General features: G+C 35.0%; 2 protein-coding genes across 3 annotated transcripts in view; one reads left to right on the forward strand and one right to left on the reverse strand.

Annotated features, from left to right (window-relative positions):
* Positions 1-25,215, reverse strand: part of LOC129907855 (neuropeptide CCHamide-1 receptor) — a 153,816-nt gene that overhangs the window by 92,633 nt on the left and 35,968 nt on the right. The window lies entirely within an intron of this gene.
* Positions 4,805-10,902, forward strand: LOC129907858 (uncharacterized). The gene is made up of 2 exons (XM_055984276.1): positions 4,805-4,813; positions 9,505-10,902. The coding sequence occupies exon 2, from the start codon at positions 9,558-9,560 to the stop codon at positions 10,587-10,589; it is 1,032 nt and encodes a 343-aa protein (XP_055840251.1). The 5' UTR covers positions 4,805-4,813; positions 9,505-9,557; the 3' UTR covers positions 10,590-10,902.

Below are 25,215 nucleotides of genomic sequence, written 5' to 3' on the forward strand. Positions count from 1 at the left end.
TTCTTTTCTCACGTGTCACGTGATCTTAGTTATTCAACTTCAAAGGTAAAAATGAACAGAGGTTGAGAAGGCCTCAGTAACAATTTCTGGCATCCTTTGAAAGGGTTATTTCCGGAAACTGCTACCGGTGATGATCATGATAAACAGAAAACAATGTATACTTAACACCAAATCGCCATTTTAAAATCCTATGACGAAATCGCCATCTCCGAGTTTGACAATCGAGTTTGTTGTTGTAATTTGTTGTAATTTTACTTTTTGCTAAAGTAAAAGTATTTTGTTTCTCACTTTTTGTGAAAAAGAGAATACAAATAGTTTATTAGACCTCAAACTAAGCTTTCTGCGTTTGAAAATGATCACTTTTGTTCCTTTTCATTTTTAAAGCCAATGTAGTAGGACCTTAATTCTGAGTAAGATGGCGATGACGTCGCAGTGAGCTGTCAAAAATTCATCGAGCATACCTTGCTTTCCGTGTATCATGATGATAATCAAATGCTCGCATCCGAATCGGAAGTTGTCATTAAAGCCCCTGGAGAATTAAATACTAACAGCCAAATTATTCACTAGTTTAAAAAATACATCTGGATGTAAAATTGTCAAATGTCAAAAATAAATCCAAATCCAAAATAGTTATCCCGATTTTAAGTATGAAAATAGTTAAAAAATAGTAAAAAATGACTATTTTTTTCTCTGTGAGATAGTGAATATTATGGATTTGGATTAATTTTTTACATTTCAATTTCTTTACATCCAGATGTATTTTTTAAACTAGTGAATAATATGGCCGTAAGAGAACACGACCAATATATTTCTATCTCTCTAAAAAGGCAATAACAACCGAATCAAATTACACTGGCCAACAAGATTTTTGCCACAAGAACAGTTTTTGAAAGAAGTTCTGATTGGAATCGTTACAAATTTATTTGTAGTGAATAACAAAAAAAAAACAGCAATAACAGAGAAATAATAGAAATAAAGTGAAGTACCATACGACTGACTAACAAGCGGAAAATTTTAACGACCCAGAGTGGTCTATAACCTGGCCAAAAATATTAAGGCACATTTCCCACATCAAATAGGTACCAAATAACCAAAAAGTTATTCGGAAGGAAAAATTTTCATTTTCTTGTTACAGTAAAAGCCACTTAAGTGCTAACCCTCTTACTCCTGGATTAGCCGGAAGAAAAAAATATAAAAAATCAGAAAATGCACTTACAATTCTGTGCTATATTAAAGTTAGTAATCTATTCTTTATTTAATTTTGTGACTTAAGTTGTTTCCACAAATAGTTTTTGAGAAATTAAGTTTTGAAGATGAAATTTTGAAAAAAAAAAATGTTTACGTTTTTTAATTGATTTTGTATAAAATTTTGCAATATTATGGACATAATTATACCATTAGTTAATGACCTAGTAGTTTTTAGTCAAATACTAAAGACTTCATTCTAATAAATATTAAAGTTCCTAAGAATAACGAAAAAAACTGAATCATACTTTTTTGCCGGGAACTCAGTTTTTTTTTTTTTTTATTTGCATTAACCTTTTGTAACCCAAGGTCGTAAATTTAAAAATTAATAAGTCAATCGATTGGCCTTAATCTTTAATAAAACACGTATTTTTTTAAAATTCAATAAAGTCATTATTTACTTAGTTATTTCGATATTTTGGGAGTAAAAAAAAAGTTTAATTTATTTTTATACATATAAAAATGCAAAAATTCAAGCAAAAAACTATCTAATATTAATTTTTAGGCACTTTTCTAAAATCAAAAAATAAAACCCCGTGGGGTTTACAAACAAAAACTATTTTTTTTTCTGAATTTCGTAGTTTTTACACAAATTTGCTTATTTTCAAAAAAAGCCCAACTTTCAACATTAACTGTCAATAATAAAAAACTATTGGTGCTATTTATTAGAAATTTAAAGTACTATTTCGATAAAGCAATACTTAAAGATTATAATATTAGAAGCTTCAAAAGAAAAAAAAAATAGTTTGTAGAGCTTTTATGCAATCTTTTTCGGTTTGTTACAGAAATGTCACATGGGGCTACAAGGGGTTAAATTTTTTTATACCTCAAGAATATTGTGTTCAAATTGTAGGTCTCTTGGAGCCAAATTGACCAAGTTATGAGTATTTTAATACTTCCCTTAGGAACGTTTTAGTCTTTTAGTCCAGAGTTAAAAACTTTAAATCGTTATCCCCACAACTAATGTTTTCAACGCCGGTGCTCCTCATAACTTCAAAACTACTACACCGATTCTTTTGAAATTTGGAACACTATTTTTTTTACATATTTTTAAAGGTATCCCTGGAGAAATTTTCTCAATAAAATAATATTTATAAAAATCTATCAGTAAGGGTCGCTTTTGAGGAGTTTTTTTTCAAGGGGTCTTTATTTTCGGGGTGCAAACTTGGGCAGAAGTAGACAAGAGTTTCACTCAAGTTCTTTCTGTTATTATTCATATATTTTTAAAAACTCTTATAGTTTGATTTCCTTTAAGTATGAACTTTAAGTTCTGGAGGAGGCACGTGCCCCCGTGCCCCCCTGGATCCGCCTATGGCGCCTAGCACGTCACGATTTTAGGATATTCCCGTTCGAAAATCTCGAAAACCCATTTTTTTGCTGTGTTCGAAACAATATTTTATGCAAATATGAAATGATGCCAATTTTTTGGTATATATTGTAATGTTTTATTCCGGGTTCACAATAAAACTTATTTAATTTCCACTTATATTTCCGTTCAAATAAGAACACACTTTATTTCAACTCAATTTACTTTTATTATTCGCTCAAACAAACACACTTTTAAATCACTTTATTTACTACAACAATTCGCAACACTTTATTTCACTTTGTACTGTACTCTTTCACTTTCAAGATTAAACTGTGTCCGGTCGGTGTCTACGCTGCCCTTTTATACCGGAATCTCGAGACTCGAGAACGTCCTCGAAGGCTCTCGTCCCTGCCTCTCGAAACTTCCTTTCCAGGAGGGGCACTTCATACTTCCAGTCTAGTGGGATATTTTTAGATGTGTTCAGTGGGATATTTTGGGATGTGTTCAGTGGGATATTTTCTTAATTACTAAAGGTCCGTTCACATTTCTACCTTTGCAGTAGTAGGTAGTGTGTTCAGACTTTTATCTTAAAAGTAGTTCAGTAATTCATCGTTACAATATATAAAATTCTTTTAATATGCAATACGCATCCTGAGCTGCTCTGAACGTCATATTTTGTTTTGTACGTCAAAGACCAATTTTGCAACATCATCCACTGAATATGATGGCGGTTGCTATCTGGCTACTTTCAAATGTGTTTCCGCCGCACTTTATTAATAGTAGAGTCGCTCGTGGTAAGTGTGCGCAGCCGATAAGTGTGCGCATTGCTATTTTCTCGAAACTAGTGTAAAAATTTAAATTTCTGCTGATGCACAATTAATTAGATATTTGATCTTCGTCGAAGTCCGTTATATTTATGGTTATGTTGTTTTTAATGTTTCGAGAAAAAGCAAAAGAAAAAAACCCTAACTTTCCTTAAAATTTTTCACAATTTTCAAACTCTGACAGTGATCTGTCTTTGACTTAAAGTGAAATCAATTGATTTTTTTTATAAAGCTTACTATTTAAACTTTATGTTCCAATTAAAGTGTTATTGTTTTTAGTATTTATTTATTAATATTTTATCAAAAACAATAAAAAACTGCATTTGGGATAATTGTACGCAAAAATTTGGGGGCAAGTGTGCGCATGCAAATGCATGGGATTTCACTGAAAATATATATATTTGCATAAAATGCTTCAAAATGCATCACAGTGTACAGAATGGATCAAAATAATGAGAAAATAGGATGGGAGCGGGGGTCTTAGACCCCTCGTTTGTCTTTAAAAATTGAAAAACAGAACGATAATCATTAAGATTACTAAGCAAAAGTACCTGCGCACACTTACCGTACACCCTGCGCACCCTTACCCCTTCGAAGGGGTAAGTGTGCGAAATATGACCTGTTTTGGTTTTCTTAGAAAAACATAATTAATTTTATAAATATTAGTTATATTTTGATTGAATTTAAGAAGTCAAAACATGTATCTCTAATAATCAATTTACTTTTTTATGTACATCCTATATTTTGCTTGTAATATATCTTCAAAGTCAAAAGTGCGCACACTTACCACAAACGACTCTAATTGAGTAAAAATATTTTATTTTTACTAAAACCAATAATTTTCAGCAAAAAAATATGTTTACATTTACCTCCAGAATATGTTGGTCACATTTTCAAATTATGGAAAAATATAAAATAAAATAAAATATAAAATGAACAAGTTCAAGTTTGTTCGCGAACGACACAAGCCTAATGAAAATGATCAATCTTTGTCCACTTTAAGGTCTGATACAAATGGGACTCTCTCCGTACCTTTTTATGAAAAAGCGCATTCTCTTGTCATTTCAGGGCATCATACGGATATATTTAAAAAAAGATAATAATAACATCTATGAATTTCGCAATAAACTTTAGTTTCAAATTCATATAGCTTTGGATACTCTTTAGATAGTATAAATAAATTAAACTTTGGTTGTTCCGGATTGATCATCATAAATATTTTAATTTAACATATCTTTTCGATTCATCATAAATCTTTTCATTTAACATAAATTTATTGACTCAATGTATTCCGAATAATTTTCTTTTTTACTTGCACATGTATTTGTAAGCATAAACCAGTATTTTCTTATCACTCTTGTAAGCGCATTTTGAAAAGCTAATTTGCATATTCTGAACTATAATCGCGTTCACTTGGATCGAGGCAACCAGCAAGGTAACACCTGTCTACAAAATTGTAAAATACATATTGAATTATTGAACATTGATTTTTTTTCTAATTAATTATATCAACGTTGGGTATAACTCCGCTCGTCGAATAGAATAAAAGAATCATTCCTGTGGTTAAAAAACATTGAAAAGACAATTCGATCGGTTTATAAAACATTAGTGCGAATTAATTAAATTGTAATATAAATCAAAGCGTACGTATTAGAACTTTGAAATTGAATCACGTGCAATTACAGGCTTCTCGTGCAATTTAATTAAAAAACTTTATTTCGTTCAGAAATCAAATTCTTTTTTTTTTTATAAAAAAATGAACAAAATCAAAAAGAAGATTTCGGTTTCAACGAGGTGTATAACAAAGACAGTTTCGTTCTATGAAAATGTATCGGATGAATTTGATATCGAATTGATTGAGCTTCGATTAAAAAATCTCGAGACCGCGTGGGAGAAATACAAGGGGCTCATTGACGAGTTAATCGAATTCGTTGATGATGCTAATTTTGAAGACTCGCGAAGGCGAGAAAGTTTATGCCTTGACAAGAGCGCCGGTTTTCCACATTTTCTTTTGTAGGAATGACTTAATTCCACCTTAATTATTTGCTGCACTTGTCGTACTTCCACTACCAAGTTTATTTTCTCGAAAACTTCTCTTGCTGTCAAATTCTCACGAAAATTACTTCATTTTTTGTCACTTTTGGCTCTCTCTTCGACCAAAGGCTTCCTTCCTGATCGTTTTAGGTAACCATACTTGTCATCTTTGTAAATTAAATTATCAATTACACAATCGGATCTTTCTTCTCCTCCAGATTTTTCGCGGTTGGGCAGTCAATTTTCATGGTAAGCCTTGATTTTGCCCATTTCTGCCTGCGTCAAGGGTTTTTCACGCCTTATTTAAAAATAACCGAACAATTTTACTTATAAAATGTTCATAATGGGTTAAATTCATTTTCCAACTGTTTTGCTTACTTTTGGTTACATTTGATCTCGCTAAACCACACTTTTAATGTGAAAATCCAGCTGTGCCTTTATAATTATTTCGCACCAGAAATTCAAAAAATAATTTTTAAAATTAAGTTTAACGAATTAAATAAAAATAAAGGGTGGCAAAATATCCAGTACATACTTGTCATCTTATTCGTGCAAGAAGTAAAAATTAAATATCCTTTATATGGTTTAAACACGAATAAAATCGACTCTCTTTATAATTATTTCGGTGGGTGTAGTACTTATAGTTATCTATAAAATGAGCCCTTATTTGTTATTGTAACCATCATATTGCAGAAGTAATCTAACTCCGAAATTCTCTATGTACTAGTTAAAAGTGAGAAAAAAGCAAGTTTTTTGCGATTAGGCCGAGCAAATTTTGGTAGTAGAGGTATTAAAAAAATATAAGTATAAGTATAAAAATATTATTTGAAATAGTGTAAATTTAGCTCATTCACACTAACTGGAAAATTTACGTTATTTAACCCCCCGAAAACCGTATAAAGCATAAAATTAGAGTTGTCAGACCTTTGAATTCGATATTAAGACTCGTATTGCTGCAAAACTGCGTGCTTACATTTTTTTAATACCTATACTACCAAAATTTGCTCAAAATTAACGCACAACTTTTTTTTTCTTTAGTTATACCCCTGCATCTTGTTTGAAATGGCTTTAAAATTATTTGTTGTATTTTTTTGTGTTTGCTTATTGTTTAGCAAGTCAGAAAAATACTAAATTGCAACAGTATTATTAACCAAAAAAAAGATAAACCAAATTTAGCAATTCAAGGTCTGAAAACTGATATTAAAATAATTTTTGTTTTTTAAGAAAAAAAATTTTAAAAAATGGAAACGCGTGACAGTTCTTTCCAATAATTTTTTTCAATACTTGGCATTGTCTCCTCTAGCGCATATGGTAATTTGGAGTCGTCTATTCACTCCACGAATTAAGTTTTGAAGGTTTTGTTGTAACTTTTCTTTCACTGCAGTTTTCTGTTAATCAAGAATGCTTGGAGGTGGATTTCGGCCGCAAATGCATTTTTTTCAACATTTCCTAGACATGTTCTATTGAATTTACATCCGGATATCTGTGTGGTCAATTCAAAGGTGGCTCATTTTAATCATGAAGATATTCTCAAACCACTCTAGCATGCATTATCGTGCATCAGACTGATTTGTGGACCAAATCTAGGGGTGATTGGAACCGCATGCTGTTCGAGAATATCAGCCAAGTATCTTTGGGTACTTAAATTAGGTCTAGGAGATCTCACTAACTCCGTAGGTGTTGTGAGGCAGAGTTTACTCCATGAAAATTTATGACTCATCTCTAAAAGGTTCGCGGGTTGACAGATAGACTTCAGCATACCTCTCCAAATCTTCCCCACAAACATTTTATTCCATACCTTCAATTTAAGCTAACTCCTGTCTTATTTGAGAAAATAACCACGATACTGTGAGATAAAGTAATAGTAGGACTTTTTTGTAAAATAAATATGATGTGCGTTAAATTTGAGCAGGAGTGTAGCAAAATACTTGCTTTTTTCTCACTTTTGACTAGTACATAGAGAATTTCGGAGTTAGATTACTTCTACAATATTATGGTTACAATAACAAATAAGGGCTCATTTTATAGATAATTTTAAGTACTATAATTCATTGTTGAAGAATTACCAAAAAAATCAAAAGTTCGTCAGATATATTAAAAAAATATCATTTTGCCCCAACCTTGCGACACAAACACGCAATTCAACCAACCATAAAATTGTATGTAATCAACTCACGGAATTGTATTGTATATCATTTTTTAGATAATTTTATTGTTAATAAGTCTTTTCTTTGTCATTTTTTGTTAAAATGAATAACAATGGAGCTATTCAATAAAAACGGTACCATATACCATATATATATCGTATTCCAACTTTATGCGCGAGTACTTCGAACTTGGCCATATAGAACGGATTTCCCCAGAGGAGCTGGTTCAAACATCTGGTCACCATTTCTTTATGCCACATCACGCGGTCTTCAAAATGGACAGTGTTACAACGAAACTCCCTGTGGTTTTCGACGGGTCTTCGAAGGATTCTCTAGGTCGTTCATTGAATAGTACATTGCTTGTAGGGCCTTCAATTCAAAGTTTTGGCGTTTGTTGAAGTTTTCGGCAGCATCGGTATGTCTTCTCAGCTGACGTTGCGAACATGTTCCGTCAAATTCTGGTTGATGATGATCACACAAATTTCCAACGCAATGTATGGCGCGAAAAACCAGGTGACTAGATTCAACATTTTCGACATTTCCGACACCTATGGTACAGCCTGTGCCCCTGTGCCAATTACAAAGCTCAAATCGCGGAAATAAAGCTCTAACTGTTGGCCTTTTCTTAATCGATTACCTGCTGAAGATTTTGTACATTCGGTGATTGATATTGAAGGATCTAACAATTCGGTGACGGTACTAGGAATGTATTGGGATCCTTTTCGAGATGAATATTTATATAGTATGAGCTCACCTTTGCCAGAGATAGTGTCAACTCATCGAACACTCCTGTCAGAAATATCGCGTATTTTTGACCCTCTCGGATTTCTAGCACCATCGGTCATTTCATTTAAGGTAATGTTCCAAGCCCTTTGTTCACGCGATTTGAAATTAGGATGGGATGACCCCTTACCAACCGGTGTAGCTGAGAAGTGGGTCTGTTATCGAGGTGAACTTCCATTTTTTCAGCAGATACGCGTGCCTAGACATGTATTTCTATCTTTGGAAAATATTGATTTACATGGTTTCTCCGACGCTTCGTCCGTTGCTTATTCTCGCTGCAAAATTGATTCCGAGAACTATAAACTTACGATAATTGCAGCCAAAACGAAGGTAGCTCCATTGAAACCCGTGTCCATTCTGCGTCTTGAGCTGTGCGGTGCTTTTCTACTCTCCCGGTTGCTTGCTCGCGTAAAATCATCCCTGACTGCAAACATTACAAAAACAATTGCGTGGTCGTGGTGTGACTCTGAAATTATCTTACATTGGTTGGCTTCTCCTCCTCGTCGCTGGGCCACCTTCGTCGCTAATCGTTGTGGTGAGATTCTAGATACTGTTCCGAGTAGCTCTTGGCACCATATTCCTTCTGAAGCAAACCCTGCAGATTGTGCGTCGCGTGGAATTCTGCCTTCAAAACTCCTAGAACATACGCTTTGGTGGAATGGTCCAAGCTGGCTTAACCGTTCCGAACAATATTGGCCGGTATCGCAAAGAACCTCGGAGTGTGAAGCGGTTACAACTGAAGAAAGAAAGCTGCCACAAATTGTACTATTTTCATCTGCGGAAGATAATTATCTCAATTCCCTTTTTGAACGATATTCGTCGTGGTACAAAATTCAAAGAATTATAGCTTATTGTCTCCGGTTCAGACACAATTGCATTCAGAAAAAGCTTAATCATGAAGTCGCGTAAATACACTCAGTTTATGTGAACTTCGGGGTGCTAGGACAGCTATTATAAGGTATGTCCAAGAGCTTTCAGTTGGAACTGATATACAAAATCTTTTAACCCATAATCAGCTTCCTACAAAACCAAAACTCTTACGATACGCGGCATTCATTGGACCTGAAAAACTTCTGCGAGTCGGTGGAAGACTAAAAAATAAATTATAATCTTAAACACCCTATAATTTTACCTAACAAACTATACATTTCTTCTCTTATAGTGACAGATATTCATATCAACAGTTCACACACAGGAGTATCTGAAACATTTTCGATGTTACGCCAACAATACTGGATACTGGGTAGTCGCAATCTCATTCGAAAGATAGTTTTTAGTTGCAAAACTTGCTTCATGCAAAGCCGTCTTCGTAGCAACCAGCTGATGGGTGACTTGCCTGTTGAACGAATTCAACCAACTGGACCATTTACGAACTCAGGGTTGGACTATGCCGGTCCCTTCACTATTAAATTCTCGAGTGGTCGCAATCCGAAACTCACAAAGACATACGTGGCGTTGTTTCTGTGCTTTTCAACGAAGGCTGTGTATTTGGAGGCTGTGAGTGACCTCACAACTGATGCCTTTCTTGCAGCTCTGAGAAGATTTGTTTCTCGAAGAGGACGCTGTGCCAATCTCTATAGTGACAATGGCACCAATTTTCAAGGTGCACGAAGATGTTTGACAGAGATGCACAAGCTGGTTATGTCACAACAGCATAATAGCATCATATCTACATCACTTGCTCGAGAGGGAATCAACTGGCACTTCATTCCACCTTCTGCTCCTCACTTTGGTGGGTTGTGGGAGGCGGGAGTTAAATCAATGAAGTTTCACCTTCGTCGAGTTGTTGGTTCATCTTTATTAACTTTTGAGGAGCTTTCCACAGTGTTAAGTCAAATTGAAGCCATTTTAAACTCTCGCCCTCTTTGTAGCATTTCTGACAATGATTTAAATCCACTAACACCAAGTCATTATCTTATAGGTGAACCTCTTACCTCAATTCCAGAACCAATCGTTGAAGACATTCCCCAAAATCGGTTAACTCATTGGAACCTTATGCAAAAAATGGTACAAGGATTTTGGCGGCGTTGGCATATGGGATATCTTACAACACTGCAGGATCGAAAAAAGACTTGGGACTTGGTCGTTATAAAGGAGCCTAATGTACCTGCTACCAAATGGGTACTTGCTAGAGTGGAAGACGTTACACCGGGTGCAGATGGTATTGTGCGAGATGCCACTATTAGAACTGCAAATGGTACATTCGTTCGACCCATAACAAAACTTGCGCTACTCCCTGCCAACTGAAACATCGTTCCAGGAGGGGAGGGATGTTCCGGATTGATCATCATAAATATTTTCATTTAACATATCTTTTCGATTCATCATAAATCTTTTCATTTAACATAAATTTATTGACTCAATGTATTCCGAATAATTTTCTCATTTACTTGCACATGTATTTGTAAGCATAAACCAGTATTTTCTTATCACTATTGTAAGTGCATTTTGTAAAGCTAATTTGCATAATTTTGAACAATAATCTCGTTCACTTGGATCGTGACAACCAGCAAGGTAACACCTGTCTACAAAATTGTAAAATACATATTGAATTATTGAACATTGATTTTTTTCTAATTAATTAGGTATATCAACGTTGGGTATAACTCCGCTACATTGGACTTTAATGACTGATTTGTTTATATTTTATCATATTGTTTATTAAGATATCATTTATGAAAAGTATATCCCTTAGGCCCATTTGCTGAAACTAGTCTTAAATATTTATGTGAAACATAAACCCTTAAGTTATACATAGCGGATTGCACGAACTTCAAATTGTGTCATAAATTCCTCTAAGTTTAACATAACTTAGGGGGAAGAAATAGTAGAACTTAAGGATTTTATGATCAACTTAAAGTATTTAATTGACCAAAAAAGAAAGAACGCGGCTTAAAAAATTGATGTATGTGGTAGATAAGGAAATAAATTATCAGTTTAATATAAATTCACTCACATTTATTAGCATTATTAACCATCTTCAGATGGTAAAATTTGCAACACACATTTTTGAAACACTGTTCACTTTTTGTTTTTATATATCTCATATTATTTTTTGACAAACAAAAATATTTGCAAAACAAATTCTGTCAAATGAATACTTTTTTTTATTAAATTAAACACACTTTTATTGCCACTTTCACTATTTAACACTTTTTTCTGCAATACAAATTGCCAAAATAATAAATTTGTTGAATTATTCCCGGTTAATTTTTCAAAAACAATTCAAATACACTGACGTTTGAGTCGTTTGACATTTTAATTTGAAGCTCTTCTAAAAAGGACATTAATTGATCTGAATTGAAGTTTATTATTAGAACATTATAAAGTAACCTAAATTCAACGACAATGTTGCTTTTTAAAAGTTTATATGTATTTACTTTTACATACATTTTTAAAATAGATTCGTTGCTTTAAGATAAACTTAAATAGACTAAAAGCTGTAACGTAATTTAAATAGGTATAAAGGGTTTGACAAGATTAATTGCTTAATGGCTTTGCTCTTCGGAAAAATAAACATAATAGCTTCACAAAGCAAACACTTTTCATTTTTCTTTTTTTGTTTTCCTAACAACTGGCAAGAGGATTAATTATTATGTCTGAAGCGCTGATGTTTCACCCATTTCTTCTTTCTCTATGGTAAAACTGGCCATAAAATTATTGAACTTAAATATTCTGTCAAACCAAAATATACCTAGAGCAAAGAAAAATGTTTCCTGATTTATTGGTTTTTCCTAAAATATTTTCAATTGCTATTGTCTGGTAGCCAAGAAAGTTTTCAATAGTCTTTCAATAGATTTTTTCTTATTTTTAATATGAAGGTTGTTGTGTCTTCATGTTTGTAGCCCCAAAGAAAGTCCATTAAGATCTTTACTTTCTATTAACCATTTCGATTTTATGTAAATTATTCAGAAAACGAGACACTTGCAATGTCGCCTTACGACACTCACGCTTGTGTATCAATTTACTTTAAATAGCTTTGTTCAATCTTATTGTGGGTTGATACAATTTTGAACTTTATTTTCCAGAAGACAACAACTTGTCTTTAATCGGCTTGCTTATAATCAAATTTAGATTTATCTTAAAGAAAACTTCCAGATTTAAGAAAATCCATACGCCAATAACAATTTTAATACCCAGTTTATTCGATAGCAACATCCAACATGTCAAAATTTAATACACAAAAATGCATGAAGTCATCTATTTAACTAGTTTAACATAATGATAAATTTGTTATCATCTCCTTACGTTGAGAATTGAGTTCATCAATGGAAAAAAGATTTGTATTATGTTAGCCGTGTTTTATTGGTAACTCAGTACTTAGCTCAGTAAAATTTTGCACGGGAAACAACAACAAATAATTGCTAAGGATAAACAAAAGTTTTTTTATTTGTTAGTTTACAGAGCAAATTTTGTTTAAACTTATACAATAAAGATTATTAATAAACAAATAAAAGTAATCAATTGTTGTTGTTTACAGCATAAAATATTTACTCAGTACCTATAATACTGAGTACCAATAAAACACTATAGTTGTTGCTATTGCTATTGTTGACCACATTCTGTGATGTTGTTGAAGCTTGTAGGTAAATTATTCTACCAGGCATTTGTGATAAATTTTATTACTATTAGAACAGCCCGAAAATTTGAGCTTTTGTGTGCATGTGCACTGATTTGTCGTCGATATTGCTGTCACATGTGTTCTAAAGTTATAATAAGAATTTTTTCGATCAGATGAACCTAAACCGGAAAAAAATTTTAAATTCACGATCATCTCCAAATATTTTACATATTTTCGTCATTAAATTTTTACACAGAAACATTCCCAAAAAAATGATTTGATAAAAAAATTAGAGAATACATTTTTCTACAAAACAAGCCAAAAAAATTCTATTCTACGATATACAATACACGCAGAAAAATAATGGACCTACCGAGAAGTGGGTTAAATAAAATGTGTTAAAAATAACGTAGTCTACGTAGTTCTCGTTGCTAAAATCAACGTAGTCGCCTCGGTTAAGTTAAATTGTTTAAAATTACCAGTTTAGAAGGTTATTTTAACCGATAAAATTGTTTATATTGATCAAGAAACTCAGTTAAAATTTGACATTTTTATAAAATTTAACCGAGAAAGTGGGTAAGATTAAACAATTTTTAATAACCGAGTCGACTTGTGTAATTTTAACCGGGGTTAGTTTGCAGTTAGTTTGCTATATTAACAATCTTCTTTTTAATTTTACACTAGTTTTACGTTCTTTTTAACCGATCATTTTTCTCCGTGTAACCTAGAAAATCACAAAAACGCATTCTTCAAAATGGCGGCCAATTTTTGGAACAAAAAAAAAATATTTTTTATGTTTGTCTCATTGTGCCTCATTATATGAAATATCGAAATCAAATAAATTCTCAGATGATTCCCTATTGCCTGTAGTATCATTAAACCAAGAGAAGCTGGTGTTGATGGGGTGATCTTGTCGAGCTATCCCACTCGGATCTCGATGGATCCATTGTGATCCCCAGGGTTAGGGTGGGCAGGAGTGAGGATGGGTAAGGGAAGGGTTTATTGGGAATTAGGTGTTGGAATTAGTGTTAGGGGCCTCCCTGAACCATCCTGAAATTTGGATAAATTTCATTATGTTTTTCAGTGGCAAGGACGTGACGTTATCTAACTCATCAAAGAAGTAATCTCCGAGAGTTGTTTTCCTACTTTTTGCTAAACTGGGGCATTCACAAAGAAAGTGGTATGAGCCCTCCTCCGCCTCTTCGTCTTGACACCCTCTACATAAGTCTGATGAGACAATACCCATTCTACTCATGTGGGTTCCCATTGAGTTGTGACCTGTAAGGATACCAATCAATAGGGACAGCTGAGGCCTGCTTAGCTTAAGTATGGTTTCAGTTTTGTTCTTAGAAATGGTCGGCCATAGATTTCTTGAAACACGACAGATTTCAAGAGCTGACCATCTGTCGTTTGCAGAGTTCAATAAGCTTTGCTTTATTCTGCTTTTTTCGTGCTCCATTGACATAAGCACCCATGGAACGGTTTGGCACGGATCAAGTGTTGATCCTGTTTTGGCCAATTCATCTGCCCTTTCATTCCCCTGTATATCACGATGTCCTGGGACCCATCGAAGGGTAACTATGTTCGTTATGTTTAGGGACCTTAGTGTATTACGACACTGGTCAACTAGTTTAGACTTCGTGACAATAGAGGAAATGGCTTTAATTGCTGCCTGGCTGTCTATAAAGATATCAATATTTTTGTTCTTTAAATTGAGTGCGGAGAGTATGCTAGCTGCTTCGCAAACTGCAAAAACTTCCGTTTGAAAAACACTACAGAAGTCAGGGAGTTTCAGTGATTTGTTTATGGGAGGGTTATCTGAAAAGATGCCGGACCCTACGCCTAGGTCTGTTTTAGACCCGTCAGTGAAAACCGAGACATGATCTGCAATAATGACCCTGTTTGACTCCTAGAGTTCCCTTGTAGGGAAGTCTGTCAGCGCTACTGGGTTGAAATCATTGAATGGAAGAGTATAGTCAGTTTGAATGTTACTTGCAACGTAGTTCATTATTATTTTATGACCCAAGTGGCCCCCATTCTAGTTTTTGCCCTCCTTCAAACGAAGGGCACTTATGGCCGTCGATTCTTTTGTAAAAAGGTCGATCGGGGCAAGTGAAAGGAATGTTTCTAGGGCTGATGTGGGTGTAGTTCTCATGGCACACACACAATCCTTACAACTAAGAACTAAGATCATCTTAATTCAAGTAAAACAGTTCCAAAGCAGGAACGAACATGGAACGGTTCTTTTTTCGGTCGGAACTAGTTCCTGGCCAGAAAAACTTATGTCAGTTCACACAAACTTAATCTACCTTTTAAAGCGGCCAGAAAAACTTATGTCAGTTGACACAAACTTAACTATGAACTATGTTGAATTTGAGTTTTTTTTTCAGGAAAATGCATCAAAAAAAGAAATAGTATGAATTTGAATATTTTTTCCTGATGTAAGACATGGAACTGGAACTATTAATGTAGTTCCATGTCCGTGAGCTTGATTCATAAGAAAGTAGTTGTGGTTTTGGTTTGTGAATTTTTGGCGCTCAACTCGTTCGCATCCATGTGTGTTGGCTTTGGATGAGAATTCTATGACATGCGTGTGTGTATTGTGTATTTCAAACAGAGACAGCGACATATTCGCTTTCGTTTTGTTTCTTGTTCCTCTTCTTCTTTCTTTCTTTTGTGTGTGGCTGTGTCTGAACGATGGAACTGTTTAAATTAATTTTGTGGAACGAGTGGAACTAGTTCCGAGTGAGGAACTAGTTCCAGGAACTATTTGGCTCCGGAACTACCCATCTCTAGTCTGAAACGCGTTTGAAACGCGTCCAAAACGCGCCTAAAACGCGTCCGAAACGCGTCCAAAACGCGTCTGAAACGCGTATAAAACGCGTCTTAAACGCGTCCAAAACGTGTTCAAACGCGTCTGAAACGCGTATAAAACGCGTCTTAAACGCGTCCAAAACGTGTTCAAACGCGTCTGAAAGGCGAACGATGGAACTGTTTAAATTAATTTTGTGGAACGAGTGGAACTAGTTCCGAGTGAGGAACTATTTGGCTCCGGAACTACCCATCTCTAGTCTGAAACGCGTTTGAAACGCGTCCAAAACGCGCCTAAAACGCGTCCGAAACGCGTCTGAAACGCGTCCAAAACGCGTCTGAAACGTGCCCAAAACGCGCCTGAAACGCGTCCAAAACGCATCTGAAACGCGTCCAAAACGTGTCTGAAATGCGTCCGAAACGCTTCTGAAACGCAAGCAAAACGCGTCTGAAACGCGTCTAAAACGTGTCTGTAACGCGTCCGAAACGCATCTGAAACGCGTCCAAAACGCTTCCAAAACGTGTCTGAAACGCGTCCAAAACGAGCCCAAAACGCGTCCAAATCTCATCTGAAACGCGTCCGAAACGCGTTCAAAATGCGTCTGAAACGCCACCTAAACGCGCCCAACACGCGTCTGAAACGCGTCCAAAACGCGTCTGAAACGCGTCCAATACGCGTCTGAAATGCGTCCGAAACGCGTCTGAAACGCGTTCAAAACGTGTCTGAAACGCGTCCGAAACGCATCTGAAACGCGTCCAAAACGCGTCTGAAACGCGTCCAAAATGCGTCTGAAATGCGTCCAAAACGCGTTTGAAACGCGTCCAAAACGCGTTTGAAACGAGTCCAAAACGCATTTGAAACGCCCAAAATACGCCTGAAACGCATCGAAACACATCCTTAACGCTTCTGAAACGCTTCTAAAACGCGTCCAGAACGCGTCTGAAACGCGCCCAAAACGCGTCCAAAATGCGTCTGAAACTTCACCTAAACGCGTCCAAAACGCGTCTGAAACGCGTCCGAAACGCGTCCGAAACGCGTCCAAAACGCAACCAAAACGCGTCTGAAACGCGTCCGAAACGCATCTCAAACGCGTCCAAAACGCTTCCAAAACGTGTCTGAAACGCGTCCAAAACGAGCCCAAAACGCGTCCAAAATGCGTCTGAAACGCGTCCAAAACGCGTCTGAAACGCGTCCAAAACGCGTTTGAAACGCGTCCGAAACAAGTCCAAAACGCGTCCAAAACGCGTTCAAAACGCGTCTGAAACGCGTCCAAAATGCGTCTGAAACGCGTCCAAATCTCATCTGAAACGCGTCCGAAACGTGTATATCATCAGAGATCAGACCATTATGCAATATATAGCGGCATTGCAACAACATCATCAATACCTAATTTCAAAGAAGAAGAAGAAATAAAAAAAGTCTGAAACGCGTCCAAAACGCATCTGAAACGCGTCCAAAACGCGTCCGAAACGCGCCCAAAACGCGTCTGAAACGCGTCTGAAACGCGTCCGAAATGCGTCTGAAACGCGTCCAAAATGCGTCTGAAACGCGTCCGAAACGCGTCCAAAACGCGCCTGAAACGCGTCCGAAATGCGTCTGAAACGCGTCCGAAACAAGTTCAAAACGCGTCCAAAACGCGTCTAAAAAGCGTCCAAAATGCGTCTGAAACGCGTCCAAATCTCATCTGAAACGCGTCCGAAACGCGGCATAAAAGCATCCAAAACGCGTCTGAAACACGTCCAAAACCAGTCTGAAACGCGTCCAAAAGGCGTCCAACATGCGTCTGAAACGCGTCCGAAACGCGTCCAAAACGCGTTTGAAACGCGTCCGAAACAAGTCCAAAACGCGTCTGAAACGCGTCCAAAATGCGTCTGAAACGCGTCCGAAACGCGTCTGAAACGCGTCCGAAACGCGTCTCAAACGCGTCTGAAACGCGTCCGAAACGCGGCTGAAACGCATCCAAAGCGCGTCTGAAACTCGTCTGAAACGCGTCCAAAACGCGTCTGAAACTTGTCCAAAACGCGTTCGAAACGCTTCTGAAACGCGTCCAAAACGCGTTCAAAACGCGTCTGAAACGCGTCCAAAACGCGTCCAAAATGCGTCCAAAACGCGTCTGAAATGCGTCCAAAACGCGTCTGAAATACGTCCTAAACGCGTCCAAAACGCGTCTGTAACGCGTCCGAAACGCGTCTGTAACGCGTCCGAAACGCGTCCAAACCGCCTCTGAAACGCTTCTGAAACGCATCCAAAACACGTCCAAAATGCGTCCAAAACGCGTCTGAACTGCGTCCTAAACGCGTCTGAAACGCGTCCGAAATGCGTCCACAATAAATTTACATTTGGTATCTGCAAAGCCTATAAGGCTTGTTTGCAGAAGACTATATATATTTTTAAATTCATTTAGTGTTGAACAATTTGAACAATTAAAAAATTCACACAAATAGCAAAAAAAATTTTTTGTTTATTTTGTTTGTTTTTTTTTTTTTTCTAATTTTATATGAATAAATACATTTTTTTTTTCAAATACCTATGCATAATTATGTACAGTTATAGACCAAGATACAGATTTTTAACTTCTCTCAACAGATCATTCTTCGGTAGGTTGTGGAATTCTCTTGGGAGATCATTCAGGACCATGGGTACTGCTAAATCGAACTTCCTGCGCCCATACTCGTTACGGAACATCGGTATTTCGTAAAAATGCTGTTGACTTGTTCTGGTGTTTACTTCTTGCTGAGTTGGTATTCTATAAGCACTATCGTTGTAAAAAATTTTCAAGATATCTAGATTACAGATTTGAGAAATATTGAGCATATTCACTTCCATCCCACAGTACACATAAAAAGGTAATATATTCCGAACTGACATTGGTCGCCAGATTGTCAAAACATGACACTTTGGCGACCAATGTCAGCTACCAAATTCTTAATTGTTTAAAATACCGACGAAAAATGCACAAAAACCGATAAACCACGCACACCACTAATTTTTAAACAATCATTTACCATTTTCCGCGATGAAACACGAAGAAAATTTGTTATTTTTCAATTTATAGTATTTTTAAATGACATTTTATAAATTAAAACAAAAACAAATTTCCTGTTTACTGCGATTGAAATATAAAAATTAAAGGCCGACCTGACAGATTGGTGCCCATTTTTGACAAACAAATTTTGACAACGTTCGGAATATATTACCTTATTATGTGTACTGTGCTGTGTTCGGTATCATTGTATTGTAGATTATAAGCTCGAATGACAAATTTTTTGAAGTCGTTTGTGTATGTTTTGCAAAGGTTGCATTTTCCCCATGCAAGTATTCCATACCTTAAATATGATTCCACCAATGCATACTGTGCTTAGATGAAAAAGTGCATATGCCGATTTTCGCAACTTTTTTGTCACTGATTCGATGTGATAGTTCCACTTAAAGTTGTAGTCAACTATTATGTTAGGTTAGGTTATATGGGCTGACAGTTGATTTTGTTACCGTCACACTTAGATCAATGTAGATCCATTGTGATACCCTGAAGTATTGTAACTTCATGAAAAAGTGTTAACCTATGAATGCTATGGTTGTTCGAGCCATTTGGAGGACTTGACAAAGTTCAGTAGGCTATTGCCTGAGAGTTCCGATAGTTCTTCTAATTCATTAAAGAAGTAGTTTCCTAGAAATTTTGTCCTAGTGCGACAGAGTGCTGGGCAATGACCGAGGAAGTGAACAGTGTTTTCCTGTTCGTCCTCATTGCCGCAGCCTCTGCATTACTCCAAGATATTTGTATGTTGATACCTTATCAATGTAACACGGAGCAGTTATCCTTGTTATTTAGATTCTGTTGCCCCGGAGTATTGTGCAAACAGTTGATTTGTGGGGTGGTCGAATATGCATCACTTTAGTTCTTTTTGAATTGATAATCAAACCGTGATCGTGACACCAAGTTGTAAGTGCATTGAATTCTAAATCCAAAACGCATTTGAAACGCGTCCCAAACGCGCCTGAAACGGGTCCAAAACGCGTCTGAAACGCGTCCAAAACGCGTCCAAAACACGTCTGAAACGCGTCCAAAACACGTCTGAAACGCGCTATGAACTATATGTAGCTCTTAACTAGTGAAAAGGGAGAACTTGATAGATGCAATTATTAAATGAAGACCGGTATTCTCTTGTTAAAAGTTGGAAAAAGACATTTACTTACTTAACACGTAGTATGAGTACCTAGATAGTGTCATTCAATCCTTTTTAAGTGTTTTGACACTGCAGCCATATGGGGGCTGATGGTGGCTTGATTGATTGTTTTGTCTACTTTGGTGCTTTAGAGCAAACAAACATGCTGATTAGTTGGTTGATACCAGTTTGACAATTATTTTTATTGTTTAGCATACATTAACCAATTTATGGCTGACAAAATGAGGGAAATCCATTTAATACTTACTGTATTTGGGAACCTTACAAATGTAGTCATATATTATCTCCATTCACATACTAACTGAATAGTTTGTTTTATCAATCAATAATCCTAGCACTTAAGTTTTCGTTTTGATTTCGATTCCATTTCAATGACATGTTGGTGTTTTCATATTTTTTTTTTCTTGGAATTGAGTTCGTCTTATTGTTATGCGTGTAGTGTATTCAAAGCCGTAGCTAGTATAAAATCCTTTAGGTAGGTATAGTATTTTTAGTGAGGAGTCTAACTGCGTTATTAGTTTTGAGATAAAAGTTTTCATTCAGCCAATAATTAAGTACGAAGCCGGATATATCGAAAGCACATATTAAAAAAGGTATAATAATATAAAATATATTTGAGCGTATTGTTTTTACAAGAAGCCCAAATAAAGCCAACTATTTTGTTATACCTACATATGTATGTATAATTCTGATTCGGCTTTACTGGCCTAAGGTCAGACTATTTCTTTTAAGGTAGGTATAAGGCTGTATTCCGCTGTTCTGTAACTTTTCACTGGCGATAAACATTTGTGAACGTCTCTAAAAGTCATTTTTTTCTATAAATAAATCATTTATGAATAAAGAAATTATGATTTTGAAAGAAATTTCTCATTTTTTTTCTGAGATTCACAAATTTTATCGCCAGTGATAAAAAGTTATAGAACATGGGCACTAGTACCTACTGATAAGGACGCCGTACCATTAAATAATTAATAGAAGTGATACCGCAGGTTACTCATGCGCCAACGGCAACGCAAGAAAGATGATTTACATTATAAGGTTGCGCCTCAACTAATCATTTTTTTAAGCCTTCATTTAAAATTCCTTTTTCAAATCTACACAAACCTCATCGGGTGATACTTACTTCAAAGGTTTTTTTTCCGGCCGTTTTTCAGGCTGTCGACTTCTATTTGCAATTATTCAATGGCTGTACATATTTCACTGACGCATTCGAACGTTTCCGATACACTAAATTATGCTGTGTTCTTATAATTTTTATACAAAAGTGGAATTTCCTGGATTTGTATCCGAGTTTTTTTTTTTGTTTTTAAGTGATAAAGTCTTTTAAATCGATGAGCTATGACTGCATCCTCGAAAAAGCGACGCCATTTTCTCCCATTCAACCTGGGGTTTTTAGCATTGTGGTAATATATTGCAATTCGAAACTAAAAATTAAATAGATTTCAGAGATAAAAAAAATTTGCTATATAGCTTATTTGAAAGATTAAGGTAATGTTTAAAAAATACGGTTCTGAAACGGATTTTTTTTAAAGCGCTACGTTTTGAAATACGAATTTTTTAAAAACACCTACTTTCTTAGAGGTACTTTTACGTATTTTTTTTATTTTAAGGAATTTTTCTAAGTATTCAAAAAATTTAATTTCTAAAATATTTTTCGACCGAATAACCGAAAATTTTGCTGCCCCAAATTTGTTTTAAATAAATTGATAGATTTTTTTTCAAATAGATAGATATATTTTTAAATAAAAGATAGATTCTTAAATAGATTGATGAATAAATTTTATCACTCGGAATTTTTTAAAAGGAAAAATTCACTACATACGATTTCAATAGCAGTTAGTGAATGTTGTTCCTATAAACTGACGATATAGGTATAATTTCATTTGATATATCACACATAACGGAACATCATCATAAAAAACTTCAAAATTACCACAAAACACCTGAGGAGATCTGTTGCCGATGCAGAACCACCAATAATGTATAATCATTTGAGTGATCGATCACTTTAGTTCAAATCACGCTACTGAACTAGTTCATTTTAGTTCAATTTATTTTAATCCCTCCGGTTTTGTTAGAATTAAAAAAACAAAATTAGTTTGTACAAAAAGTATCCAAATTTATGTAATACAATAATAAAAATAACAGGTACATATTTTATTTTTTATGAAAATTCTTAATTTCGTTCATATACTTGTCGAGCTTCCTGGTTCCTGACGAAAGTCTAGTAGAAGATGCTACTTGTTTTTTGTCCTTGCTCAGAAATAAGAATAAGTGGTGCTTGAAGAAAAAAACGCTGATACTGGCACAAGCGACCTTGTGCCTTTTGTTTTAAATCTAAATCTTGAGGTAGAGCAGAAGAACTGATTTCGCTCCACCAAGAATTGGATGCAATTTCATATGCACTTTGGTTTCTGAACGCCTATTCTTTAAACGTCTGTCAGGTTAAAAGGGCGCTGTCGGCGTATAAGACAAGGAGACAACGACCAAATTTGAAAATTCCCTATACAGATGGGACTTCCTTTCATCCAAAATATATATATAAATAAAATGCACGACTGGGTCGCACGAACTTGCTCTTAGAGTTAAAGTTGCTTAAATTTTTAAGACTTTTTATATAGAAATTTGGAAAAAAAAAATAAAATTCGTTTAAAAAAAAAAAAATTAATTAAAATCTGAAATTAAATTGCCCTCCAAAACAAGTATGCAGTTTTGATTGATATATTAAGATGCATTTTTAGAAAAAAAATTTTCAAAATCGTTAGAGCCGTTTTTTAAAAAACTAATTTTTTATAAATAATTTTTTGGAAAAAAAATTTTAAAATAAAATTGGTATGCCATTTTGTAGAAATTACTAATCAACATCTTACAACAAAATTTCAAAAAAATTCAATGTCCCGTTTTCGAAAATTTGATTTTTCAAAAAAAAATTTTCAAAATTTTTTTAAAAATCCAAAAATTATTTTTTTGTAAATTTTATTTTTGGTTTATATTTAAATTATATAAATGCTTCTTCACAAAAAGTTTCGTTGAAATCGAATAAGCAGTTTCGGAGATAATCGGATATGAAAAAAATGGTTCTATGGCAGGTACCGTTAATAATGATTTTCAAACAAAAATTTTTTCATTAGAAGATAGACCTTTGCTTAAAACTACTACTTGAATTTTTTAAACAAAATCGTTGGAGCCGTTTTTGAGATATTTCAATTTTACTAAAATCGGTATATGACAAGTACCGTTATTTTTGGTCCAAAAAAATTAATTCCAAAAACGCCTCTGGAGAGTCGCCAAATAACGCAACATACCAAGTTTGACATCAATCGGTCCATCCGTTTAGGCTGTAGCTCCTTATACAGACAGACAGACAGACTGACAGACTGACAGACTGACAGACTGCCAGACTGACAGACTGACAGACTGACAGACTGACAGACTGACAGACTGACAGACTGACAGACTGACAGACTGACAGACTGACAGACTGACAGACTGACAGACTGACAGACAGACAGACAGACAGACAGACAGACAGACGGACTTCCGGGACCCACTTTTTTGGCATTGTCTACCATCGTAATGTCATGGAAAAATGTTATCTCAACTTTTTTTTTTTGTACGAATGCATAACTTGATATATAGTACCTACCTATGTCGGAAGTAAAAATGATAATGTAAGGTGAGCGCAAGCTGTTTTGTAATGTTAATGACATATTCCGCCTGTCTAGGTTGCTGTTTAGTTTGTTGAAAAAAATCTTATTCGCGAACTAAATTGAACTAAGTAAGTGAACTAAGTTCCCTAGTTAGTTCGCGAATCGCGAACTACACAAGCCTAGCAGGAAGTACCGTAATATCAGTTTCAAATTTCGACATGGTTGTCTTTAAGTACCTAATTGTTACTTTTTGAAGTTATAATTCTTATGGGACGGTGGGCATGAAAATTTGTTTTTTGACAAGAATGTCAAAGGGATTAAGACGTGATCGCCATCTCAGAGACAGATGGGCAGCAGGGCTGTCGTTTCACCTTTAGAGTTGGAAGTACTTTAGTATTTAAAAATGCAGTACAACGCAGTACGGTAAAAAAAAAACACACAACACGTGGCAAGTATAATGTGGCATGAATCATGGTGTAAGGGTGTGTGGCATGAGGCAAGTAGCACGAAGCATGTGGCATTCAGTATGCAAAATGTGGCAAATTGCGCGTGGCAAGCTGCATGTGGCAAGTTGCATGTTGCAAGTTGCATGTGTCGAGTTGCCACAAAAAAACAAAAACGTAAATACTCATAAGTAAAAGGAAAAGAAAACAACACAGACTAAAACTTAACTTGTATTGATATAAAGGCCATCAATCGTAGATGAAATTTAATTTTTTTTTTCTCAAAAATGTAGCCCCGGAATTAATTTGGTATGAAGATTCTTAGTTTCCAATTATAAAGATTTTTTCATGCATAACTATATTCAGGGAAGTCAGATTGTCTTGGGTTAAGGTACGGAGATAGCATCAAAAAATTTCTTAAGAATAGATACCATAAGCTGAGATTGTTAAAAAAATACGTTGTTTGATTATTTTAATAATAATATAAAACAGAAATTCATTTAATATACTGAGTGAGAAGTATAACTTCAGTCGCGTGTACATTTGTACACAAACTCTTTTTTTTTGTAGCTCGTACAGATATGATTTAAGAATATTATGAAAACTGAAATAATAAAAAGATGATATAAAATGTATTCAAGGTTGTCAAGATGGATTTAAGGCTAGGCGCACACATGCGATTTTCAGTCGTTGCTACTAAAAAATCGCAGTCGCAACATTAAATTACCGTGCACACACTTGCGACTAAAAAATCGCGCTATTATTTAGACGCAAGAAAAAACATAGTGATTGATCAAAATACATGACCGTTTTTTGATAAACAAAAATGCATCATCTTAAGATCAAAAGGACCAGGTGTTACTTGATGTTCAAATCTACACTAAGGAGCAAAAAACAGAATCAAATAAATTATATATATTAAAAACAAAAAATTGCAATGGATAAAATATTTTTATTCAAAGTCTCATTTTTATTCATGGTCTCATTTTAAAGCTTGCGTATTTTTTACTTTGAATTGTTGGTAAAAACATAAAAATTCATACAATAGTGTTAGCGATATCTGTCAATTTTAGTTTTTTTTTTAATGTTAATGTTTTCCAGATACTCTCTGTTTCAATTTCAATCTATTTTTCTTCACTTACTTCATTTATATTGGTTGGATTGAACCAAAGAACTGGTTTTTAAGTTCTAAGAATTAACTTAAAGCCTTCGTTTCAAGCGTT

The sequence above is a fragment of the Episyrphus balteatus genome, chromosome 1 (genome assembly GCF_945859705.1).
Source record: "Episyrphus balteatus chromosome 1, idEpiBalt1.1, whole genome shotgun sequence".
Classification (NCBI taxonomy): domain Eukaryota; kingdom Metazoa; phylum Arthropoda; class Insecta; order Diptera; family Syrphidae; genus Episyrphus; species Episyrphus balteatus.

Bases quoted from the DNA above. Each gene is read 5' to 3' on its own strand.
- LOC129907858 (XM_055984276.1), top strand. From the start codon at position 9,558: ATGTTACGCCAACAATACTGGATACTGGGTAGTCGCAATCTCATTCGA.